Source organism: Lolium perenne, chromosome 7 (genome assembly GCF_019359855.2).
Source record: "Lolium perenne isolate Kyuss_39 chromosome 7, Kyuss_2.0, whole genome shotgun sequence".
Lineage (NCBI taxonomy): Eukaryota > Viridiplantae > Streptophyta > Magnoliopsida > Poales > Poaceae > Lolium > Lolium perenne.
In genome coordinates this window covers 258,602,257-258,613,547 of record NC_067250.2, presented here as the reverse complement: position 1 = coordinate 258,613,547, position 11,291 = coordinate 258,602,257, and the positions used below count along the sequence as shown (strand labels likewise).

Sequence of the window (11,291 nt, the reverse complement as noted above, 5' to 3'; positions counted from 1 at the left end):
TAATGCAGTATAGCAACGGAAAGTGCGATTAGGTCTGGTGCTACCTAGAGCCCGGTTTTTAAAATGAGAACTTTATTTCAAAGTTTCAAATCATTTTACGATCGTGCAAATTTAATGCGAAATACCTTGCATTGTTGACTCAGCAAATTAAAACTGGACCAAATTTGGGGGAAAAGTGACAATGCTCATGCACATGGGTCTAGATTTTTATTGTTTTTGCCGAGTGCAGAATGCAAGGTATTTGGTATTGAAGATTTACACACGGGTAAAATATATCATAGATGCTGTTTTTGTTGATTTTTCTGAAGTTACAACTTTAAAATTTTCGAAATTTGTAATAAAGACCTCCAGGGAGCCCGGCCGTTTCCCAGAATAACGCACTCAACGTAGCAATGACTATAATTCATACTGCACTTTCAATTAGAGCGAGCCACCTTATTTCAAACCATGATAATTCTGAAAACCATGGTATTGTCTGAATACTTTAAGAACACTTTGCCACCAAACGCACCTTGAAAGTATTTGGATGAGTTGTGTTTCCTTCGACCACTCAGAATTTTGGTACTCCCTCGATCCCATAAAACTTTGTCTTAGGCTTTTTTTAAACTTAAATATACATATACTAAATAGTGTCTACATATATTTAAATTTAGATAAAACCAAGACAAATTTGATAGTATGAGGGAGTGCAAAACTTAATCGACCAACAGTTCTGAGCGGTAAGTACAGCACAGTATAACGGTTGGCAAAAGCCATTCACCTCAACTGCCACTGACACAAGTGCAGCGCCGGCCACACGAGAGGCGACACATACGCGAGGTGAGACGCATCTCGGGTCCGCGAAGCCTGGACGCCCGTGGTTGTGGTCACGGGCCGGGCCGCCGTGTGCGGCGCAGGTCCGCCGCTCGTTCTGTTCGGTTCAATCGGGCATGTGAATATGTGATCCCCGGTCAACCGCGAACCTACTGCCTTTAACAAGTTCATCCATCTCCCTTGCTACCATGCTTCATCTGTCGCCGCCGGAGACGCTGATGGAGAAGGACACCGCCCAGCTCGGGAAGACACCGAGCTTTCAGAGCCATGCATCCACCATGGGTTAACACCTGCCCCAGTTGCCTAAAACGAAAATTCTGGCTGAAAATTTGAAGCCACGGGTAGGCCGTATCTGTGGCAAGAAAACAAAGGGACAGAAATCGACAGCAACGGCCGACCACAACGGCTGATCCGACGATATCCGAGAAGCAAATCCAGCAATACATGCGTGCACACAAATATGGGAGATTTTTTTCTATTTTTTTTGGCTCGGAGCTGATCACACAAATTGGAGATAGGGACGGAGGACTGAATCAAGCCACCAAACTGAAACAAGAAGTCGCAGAACAAGGGTGCAAAAGAGGGGAACAAAATAGTAAGTTCATTGGATCAGGTAGGTAGAACAATGCATGCAAGAATCCATTTCTTGGATCGAATTCACCTAGAAGGTAGAAATGCAGATGTACAACAGGCAGTACAAACAGCAGCTGACACGCACCACACGGATCGCTCGCGCGCACGGGATGCTCACTAATTACAAAAATCTCCCAATCAGCGGCGTACCTAATAAGGAACAAGAAAGAACAGGCCAAGCTCCAGAGTAATTTAGGCGTGGGGTTGTGATGATGCAAGGACTAAACGGCGTGTTAATCGAAGCTCTCAGATGCTGAAGCTTCTTCAGGCTGGCGCTGCCTAGTAGGAGCAGGTGGTCCTGAGCATGGAGCGGCCGCGGAGCATGCCGCGGTACAGCGCCTCCCGGTTCGCCGGCATCGCGGCGGAGCCCCTGCACGACGGCTCGGGCGCTGCCGCCGGCGCCGGCGCCGAGCGGGCGGGGCCATTGTCGACGACGTCGTCCGCGAAGCGCACCCGCTTCATGCTCCCGCGCCGCGCCTTCTCCCGCTTTCGCTTCTCTGCGAGCAGAAACAGGGGACGTTAAGAACCAAGAACCAAGAACCAAGAACGACTGGCATGGACGTCAACGGGGTTGTCTGTCACTCACCAGAGGAGGAGAGACAGGGACGGAGCCGAGCGGGAGACTGGGAAGCGTCGGAGGAGACCAGGTGGTGCTGGTCCGCCTGCTTGGCGCGGCAGAGGGAGAAGAGGACGAGGGTGCCGGAGAGCGCCATGGCGGTGGCGGCAAGCGCGAGGCCGGCGTGGGAGCCGCCCAGCGCCGCCGAGGAGGAGGAGGACGACGACATGCCGACAGTGATCGCGGGCTCGGCTCCTAGCAGCTCGGCACCGGCGACTAGCTAGAGATGATATGGAGAGCAGAGGCCCGACGACGGCGACTATCGTGAGCGCTGGGTAGCTGGGTTGTTGAGTCGGAGGCCAAGAGGAGGAGAGGGGACCGTGCGGTGGCTGTAGCCGCGCACGTTCCTCCGGCTATATTATAGCCGCTGGCGTCGAGTCGCGCTGGTCAAGTTTTTTAGGTTTATCGATTGGCAGAAGTTACCGGGAACCTGGAGCCATTGGCGCAGCTTCTGCGGGGCAAAATGGTCATTGTGTAGCTCACGTCACGAGCCAGTATGATTTTCCGACAAAAAAAATAGTTGTACTTTTGGCCAAGTAATGGGTGATGCTCGTGATCATCGCCCTCTGATTTGCTTACGTAGGGTTTCAACCAGATTTGCGGGCGATTTACACAAAAATAACCCTTTGTGAGAAAAAAAATACATGAAATAACCCTCCGACCAAACTATTTCACACATCTAATCCTTTTATGTGGTGCATACATTGTCGGTTGACAGGCTCGAGGCGTCACGTATAACAGAATGTGTGACGCCCTTACGTAATTTAGGTGATTGTTTCCTAGCTTCACCACATGATGAACCGAAACCACCACATATATCTAGGGTCTATTTTTTCATCCGTTAGAGATGACTATGTGTTATATTATTTGAATACCAACTATAGAGGATGCGCACTGATACGTCTCCGACGTATCGATAATTTCTTATGTTCCATGCCACATTATTGATGTTATCTACATGTTTTATGCACACTTTATGTCATATTCGTGCATTTTCTGGAACTAACCTATTAACAAGATGCCGAAGTGCGGTTCTGTTTCTGCTGTTTTTGGTTTCGAGAAATCCTAGTAACGAAATATTCTCGGAATCGGACGAAATCAACGCCTGTGTTCCTATTTTTCCCGGAACCATCCGTAACACCCGAGAGCCGCCGGAGGGGAGCCACGGGGCCCCACACCACACCCTGGCGCGGCCAGAGGGGGGGCCGCGCCGCCCTATGGTGTGGGCCCCCCAGAAGCCCTCCTGCGCCGCCTCTTCGCCTATATAAAGCCCCTGGATCGAAAACCCTGAGACGTTCGGCGAAAACCACAGAAACCTTCCAGAGCCGCCGCCATCGCGACGCCAAGATCTGGGGGACAGGAGTCTCTGTTCCGGCACGCTGCCGGAACGGGGAAGTGCCCCCGGAAGGCTTCTCCATCGACACCGCTGCCATCTCCACCGCCATCTTCATCACCGCTGCTGCTCCCATGAGGAGGGAGTAGTTCTCCATCGAGGCTCGGGGCTGTACCGGTAGCTATGTGGTTCATCTCTCTCCTATGTACCTCAATACAATAATCTCATGAGCTGCTTTACATGATTGAGATTCATATGAGTTTGTATCACAATTTATCTATGTGCTACTCTAGCAAAGTTATTAAAGTAGTTCTATTCCTCCTGCACGTGTGTAAAGGTGACAGTGTGTGCACCGTGTTAGTACTTGGTTTATGCTATGATCATGATCTCTTGTAGATTGCGAAGTTAACTATTGCTATGATAATATTGATGTGATCTATTCCTCCTACATATGCATGAAGGTGACAGTGTGCATGCTATGCTAGTACTTGGTTTAGTCTTTTGATCTATCTTACACTAAAGGTTACTAAAATATGAGCATTATTGTGGAGCTTGTTAACTCCGGCATTGAGGGTTCGTGTAATCCTACGCAATGTGTTCATCATCCAACAAGAGTGTAGAGTATGCATTTATCTATTCTGTTATGTGATCAATGTTGAGAGTGTCCACTAGTGAAAGTGTAATCCCTAGGCCTTGTTCCTAAATACTGCTTGTTTACTGTTTCACTGTGTTACTACTGCTGCAATACTACCACCATCAACTACACGCCAGCAAGCTATTTTCTGGCACCGTTGCTACTGCTCATATATATTCATACCACCTGTATTTCACTATCTCTTCGCCGAACTAGTGCACCTATTAGGTGTGTTGGGGACACAAGAGACTTCTTGCTTTGTGGTTGCAGGGTTGCATGAGAGGGATATCTTTGACCTCTTCCTCCCTGAGTTCGATAAACCTTGGGTGATCCACTTAAGGGAAAACTTGCTGCTGTTCTACAAACCTCTGCTCTTGGAGGCCCAACACTGTCTACAGGAAAGGAGGGGGAACTTAGACATCAAGCACTTTTCTGGCGCCGTTGCCGGGGAGGAAAGGTAAAAGGCACTCATACTCCGGTTCCAGGTAAAGTACTTTTCTGGCGCCATTGTGTTTGTGCCCGAAGCTATTTCCTTTAGATCCTGCAATTGCATCTTTTTGTTTCTTGTTTACACTAGTAAGGCATAATGGACAACATCTGTGAGCTTTTTATTCTATTTCCTGAGTCAAGACATGAATGGTTTAATGCGAAAATTAAAAAACCCATGGAATCTTATTTGCATGCTAGTAGCAATGATATTAGTATGAACGCTTTGAACACCATTGTTGCTAATGATATGGAAAATTCTAAGCTTGGGGAAGCTGGCTTTGATGAGCATGATATTTTTAGTCCCCCAAGCATTGAGGAGAAAATTTTCTTTGATGATACTTTGCCTTCTATTTATGATGATTATAATGATAGTGGTCTTTTGGTGCCACCTACTATGGAGAGTAAATTTTGTTGTGATTATACTATGCCTCCTACACTTGATGAGAATAATAATGATAGCTACTTTGTTGAATTTGCTCCCACTATTACTAATAAAACTGATTATGCTTATGTGGAGAGTAATTATTTTATGCATGAGACTCATGATAAGAATGCTTTATGTGATAGTTATATTGTTGAGTTTGCTCATGTTGCTACTGAAAGTTATTATGAGAGAGGAAAATATGGTTGTAGAAATTTTCATGTTACTAAAACACCTCTCTATGTGCTGAAATTTTTGAAGCTACACTTGTTTTATCTTCCTATGCTTGTTACTTTGCTCTTCATGAACTTGTTTATTTACAAGATTCCTATGCATAGGAAGCATGTTAGGCTTAAATTTGTTTCATACTTGCCTTTTGATGCTCTCTTTTGCTTCAAATACTATTTCTTGCGAGTGCATCATTAAAACTGCTGAGCCCATCTTAATGGCTATAAAGAAAGAACTTCTTGGGAGATAACCCATGTGTTATTTTGCTACAGTACTTTGTTTTATATTTGTTGTTTACTACTGTAGCAACCTCTCCTTATCTTAGTTTTGTGTTTTGTTGTGCCAAGTAAAGCCGTTGATAGAAAAGTAAGTACTAGATTTGGATTACTGCGCAGTTCCAGATTTCTTTGCTGTCACGAATCTGGGTCCACCTCCCTGTAGGTAGCTCAGAAAATTAAGCCAATTTACGTGCATGATCCTCAGATATGTACGCAACTTTTATTCAATTTGAGCATTTTCATTTGAGCAAGTATGGTGCCATTTTAAAATTCGTCAATACGAACTGTTCTGTTTTGACAGATTCTGCCTTTTATTTCGCATTGCCTCTTTTGCTATGTTGGATGAATTTCTTTGATCCACTAATGTCCAGTAGCATTATGCAATGTCCAGAAGTGTTAAGAATAATTGTGTCACCTCTGAATATGTTAATTTTTATTGTGCACTAACCCTCTAATAAGTTGTTTCGAGTTTAGTGCGAAGGAAGTTTTCAAGGGTCAAGAGAGGAGGATGATATACTATGATCAAGAAGAGTGAAAAGTCTAAGCTTGGGGATGCCCCGGTGGTTCACCCCTGCATATATCAAGAAGACTCAAGCGTCTAAGCTTGGGGATGCCCAAGGCATCCCCTTCTTCATCGACAACATTATCAGGTTCCTCCCCTGAAACTATATTTTTATTCCGTCACATCTTATGTACATTACTTGGAGCGTCTATTTGTTTTTGTTTTTGTTTGTGTTTGAATAAATTGGATTACATCATGCTTGTGTGGGAGAGAGACACGCTCCGCTGTAGCATATGGACAAGTATGTCCTTGGTTTCTACTCATAGTATTCATGGCGAAGTTTCTCCTTCGTTAAATTGTTATATGGTTGGAATTGGAAAATGATACATGTAGTAATTGCTATAAATGTTTTGGGTAATGTGATACTTGGCAATTGTTGTGCTCATGATTAAGCTCTTGCATCATATGCTTTGCACCCATTAATGAAGAAATACATAGAGCATGCTAAAATTTGGTTTGCATATTTGGTTTCTCTAAGGTCTAGATAATTTCTAGTATTGAGTTTGAACAACAAGGAAGACGGTGTAGAGTCTTATAATGTTTTCAATATGTCTTTTATGTGAGTTTTGCTGCACCGGTTCATCCTTGTGTTTGTTTCAAATAAACCTTGCTAGCCTAAACCTTGTATCGAGAGGGAATACTTCTCATGCATCCAAAATACTTGAGCCAACCACTATGCCATTTGTGTCCACCATACCTACCTACTACATGGTATTTTCCGCCATTCCAAAGTATATTGCTTGAGTGCTACCTTTAAAATTCCATCATTCACCTTTGCAATATATAGCTCATGGGACAAATAGCTTAAAAACTATTGTGGTATTGAATATGTAATTATGCACTTTATCTCTTATTAAGTTGCTTGTTGTGCGATAACCATGTTTACTGGGGACGCCATCAACTACTCTTTGTTGAATATCATGTGAGTTGCTATGCATGTTCATCTTGTCTGAAGTAAGAGCGATCTACCACCTTATGGTTAAGCATGCATATGTTAGAGAAGAACATTGGGCCGCTAACTAAAGCCATGATCCATGGTGGAAGTTTCAGTTTTGGACATATATCCTCAATCTCAAATGAGAAAATTATTAATTGTTGTTACATGCTTATGCATAAAAGAGGAGTCCATTATCTGTTGTCTATGTTGTCCCGGTATGGATGTCTAAGTTGAAGAATAATCAATAGCGAGAAATCCAATGCGAGCTTTCTCCTTAGACCTTTGTACAAAGCGGCATAGAGGTACCCCTTTGTGACACTTGGTAAAAACAATTGCATTGTGATGATCCGGTAGTCCAAGCTAATTAGGACAAGGTGCGGGCACTATTAGTACACTATGCATGAGGCTTGCAACTTATAAGATATAATTTACATGATGCATATGCTTTATTACTACCGTTGACAAAATTGTTTCATGTTTTCAAAATCAAAGCTCTAGCACAAATATAGCAATCGATGCTTTTCCTCTATGGAGGACCATTCTTCTACTTTTCAATGTTGAGTCAGTTCACCTATTTCTCTCCACCTCAAGAAGCAAACACTTGTGTGAACTGTGCATTGATTCCTACATACTTGCTTATTGCACTTATTATGTTACTCTATGTTGACAATATCCATGAGATATACATGTTACAAGTTGAAAGCAACCGCTGAAACTTAATCTTCTTTTGTGTTGCTTCAATGCCTTTACTTTGAATTATTGCTTTATGAGTTAACTCTTATGCAAGACTTATTGATGCTTGTCTTGAAGTGCTATTAATGAAAAGTCTTTGCTTTATGATTCAGTTGTTTACTCATGTCATTACCATTGTTTTGATCGCTGCATTCACTACATATGCTTTACAAATAGTATGATCAAGTTTATGATGGCATGTCACTCCGTAAATTATCCGTGTTATCGTTTTACCCGCTCGGGACGAGCAGAACTAAGCTTGGGGATGCTGATACGTCTCCGACGTATCGATAATTTCTTATGTTCCATGCCACATTATTGATGTTATCTACATGTTTTATGCACACTTTATGTCATATTCGTGCATTTTCTGGAACTAACCTATTAACAAGATGCCGAAGTGCCGGTTCTGTTTTCTGCTGTTTTTGGTTTCAGAAATCCTAGTAACGAAATATTCTCGGAATCGGACGAAATCAACGCCTGTGTTCCTATTTTTCCCGGAACCATCCAGAACACCCGAGAGCCGCCAGAGGGGAGCCCCCGGGGGCCCCACACCACACCCTGGCGCGGCCGTAGGGGCCGCGCCGCCCTATGGTGTGGGCCCCCCAGAAGCCCTCCTGCGCCGCCTCTTCGCCTATATAAAGCCCCTGGATCGAAAACCCTGAGACGTTCGGCGAAAACCACAGAAACCTTCCAGAGCCGCCGCCATCGCGACGCCAAGATCCGGGGACAGAGTCTGTTCCGGCACGCTGCCGGAACGGGGAAGTGCCCCCGGAAGGCTTCTCCATCGACACCGCTGCCATCTCCACCGCCATCTTCATCACCGCTGCTGCTCCCATGAGGAGGGAGTAGTTCTCCATCGAGGCTCAGGGCTGTACCGGTAGCTATGTGGTTCATCTCTCTCCTATGTACCTCAATACAATAATCTCATGAGCTGCTTTACATGATTGAGATTCATATGAGTTTGTATCACAATTTATCTATGTGCTACTCTAGCAAAGTTATTAAAGTAGTTCTATTCCTCCTGCACGTGTGTAAAGGTGACAGTGTGTGCACCGTGTTAGTACTTGGTTTATGCTATGATCATGATCTCTTGTAGATTGCGAAGTTAACTATTGCTATGATAATATTGATGTGATCTATTCCTCCTACATATGCATGAAGGTGACAGTGTGCATGCTATGCTAGTACTTGGTTTAGTCTTTTGATCTATCTTACACTAAAGGTTACTAAAATATGAGCATTATTGTGGAGCTTGTTAACTCCGGCATTGAGGGTTCGTGTAATCCTACGCAATGTGTTCATCATCCAACAAGAGTGTAGAGTATGCATTTATCTATTCTGTTATGTGATCAATGTTGAGAGTGTCCACTAGTGAAAGTGTAATCCCTAGGCCTTGTTCCTAAATACTGATTGTTTACTGTTTCACTGTGTTACTACTGCTGCAATACTACCACCATCAACTACACGCCAGCAAGCTATTTTCTGGCACCGTTGCTACTGCTCATATATATTCATACCACCTGTATTTCACTATCTCTTCGCCGAACTAGTGCACCTATTAGGTGTGTTGGGGACACAAGAGACTTCTTGCTTTGTGGTTGCAGGGTTGCATGAGAGGGATATCTTTGACCTCTTCCTCCCTGAGTTCGATAAACCTTGGGTGATCCACTTAAGGGAAAACTTGCTGCTGTTCTACAAACCTCTGCTCTTGGAGGCCCAACACTGTCTACAGGAAAGGAGGGGGAACTTAGACATCACGCACCCTTTTAACTTATTGTTGAACCTACAGTAACTCGCAAGACCTATTTGACCTCCAAAAATGTAGACAATCATGCCCACAATATAAAGTTTAGAAGTTTCTACTAATATAATGATCTGATCATACTCTAATCCTCTATCGAGATATTTATTAGATCATATGCTTTAGATATTTCTACCATAAATATGCATACAATACATATCTTACACACCTGCGAAAAATATTCACGAAGCAAATAATATTACAAACTAGAGTTTAAATTAGCACAATGCAATTGTTTTTACAATTAGTACATTACTAATATATATCTAAAGAACAATTTGAATAATATATGGCAACTTTTATATGTAGTAAAACCTGTTGACTAAGTAACTATGCTTGTTAGGACAATAAAATAATTGAAGTAAGCTATAAAAACGTATAAAAGTTTAGTATAAATTATATTCGTCTTAACTCTGGAATGGGCAATGCTCATTATTATCAAATGTACTCATTTAGTAATTATGCTGCGATTATATTTTCTCATTGGTAGAAATTCATACTTCCAGCAAAACATGAGAATAGTTTAACTTTTAAACCTTACAACAATCATTGTTTAGAATATAGAAGCATGTGTTGGGATGGTTTCCAATCAATAACGAGATGTTATAAATATAGTTCAAATAGATGAACCATCACTTTGTTGATAGTACAGTTGAGATACAAAATACCTCACCAAATAAACTCAGTAATTGGATAACACTGAGGTAGGATAGCCTTGGCGTTTGACTGGAAATTCGGATAATGTAACTTAAACCATTCAGATAATTCTATATGTAGAAATAGCATATGCCATATCTACATGTTATTTTCTATATTGTATCATACACTGTATTAGATCCTCATTTTCGGATTCAATTATGCTTTCTCGTTAGGTTAATTAAAACCGAATATAAATTCTTTAAAGTTGGATTCGGAGCTGGATTCATTGTGTAACTCCTAGTTGTGGGTTATGTGTTGATTCTGTTCCTCGAATCAAACGCCTAGTTTCACAACAAATAGATGTTTTGACAGTCATCTGCTTTGCATGTGTCATTTTAACATATTTCTCAGTGTTTCATATTTCTAAGTATCGAAATCTCGCGAATCCAATAGGATGTTAGGTTCATTCTGTAGTTATAATTCATAGTAAGAAAGTAAGTTTCCATAGGATTACTTTTACCAGAAGGCCACCGCCCAATTCCATGTCCATCAAAAACGAAATGTACACAAGCCAACATTTTACAGTAACACCATGCCTCTGGCAGGCTAAAACCTCACAGAACACGAACCAAAAGACCAAAAAACAATAAACAACATGCAAAAGGTTTTTATAGGATCAGATTTAATAAAACATTTCCCTTTAAATCCTATGTGAAGTGAACCGATAGTGAGTCAGTTTTTTTCCCAAAAGGGGAATAAAAGCTCTGGCCTCAACCGATTGATGCATATATCGTTTTATTGCACTATTAGGATCGATCACAATTTCAGTAAGAGTATAGCTTGAGGATCACATGGGATCGATTCATGGATTGACCATCTTAAAGTAGAGAACAAATAAAAGCGTTGATGCATCAACATGTGAGTCTTCTATCAAGTTGCCAACCATATTGGCTGAATAAAAATCCGGCGCAACCGTTTCCAAACTGCTCCACCCAATAAAAATGTCCTGACGTACGTAGCTCCTCTCTTTGGAGGCATGACCATGTACAAATCTAACGGAATGCCTAAGGGATAACCTCCAAAAAGAAAGTTCTTATGGATCTGTTGAAGAACTCCCGACCGTGATTTGGCTTTATCTTTCTTATCAACACCATTTAACCAATTCGTAAATA

The 11,291-nt window shown here is 42.4% G+C and overlaps 1 protein-coding gene across 1 annotated transcript; it reads right to left on the bottom strand.

Moving 5' to 3' along the window:
- Nucleotides 1–1,430: 1,430 nt before the first annotated feature.
- Nucleotides 1,431–2,432, bottom strand: LOC127313552 (uncharacterized). Its single transcript, XM_051344036.2, has 2 exons — nucleotides 2,033–2,432; nucleotides 1,431–1,943 (listed from the first exon to the last, which is right to left on the bottom strand). The coding sequence occupies exons 1-2, from the start codon at nucleotides 2,229–2,231 to the stop codon at nucleotides 1,726–1,728; spliced, it is 417 nt and encodes a 138-aa protein (XP_051199996.1). The 5' UTR covers nucleotides 2,232–2,432; the 3' UTR covers nucleotides 1,431–1,725.
- Nucleotides 2,433–11,291: the final 8,859 nt, after the last annotated feature.

Bases quoted from the DNA above. Each gene is read 5' to 3' on its own strand.
- LOC127313552 (XM_051344036.2), bottom strand. From the start codon at position 2,231: ATGTCGTCGTCCTCCTCCTCCTCGGCGGCGCTGGGCGGCTCCCACGCC. The intron at 1,944-2,032 runs GTGAGTGACAGA...TTCTGCTCGCAG, and splicing joins TCCCTGTCTCTCCTCCTCTG to AGAAGCGAAAGCGGGAGAAG.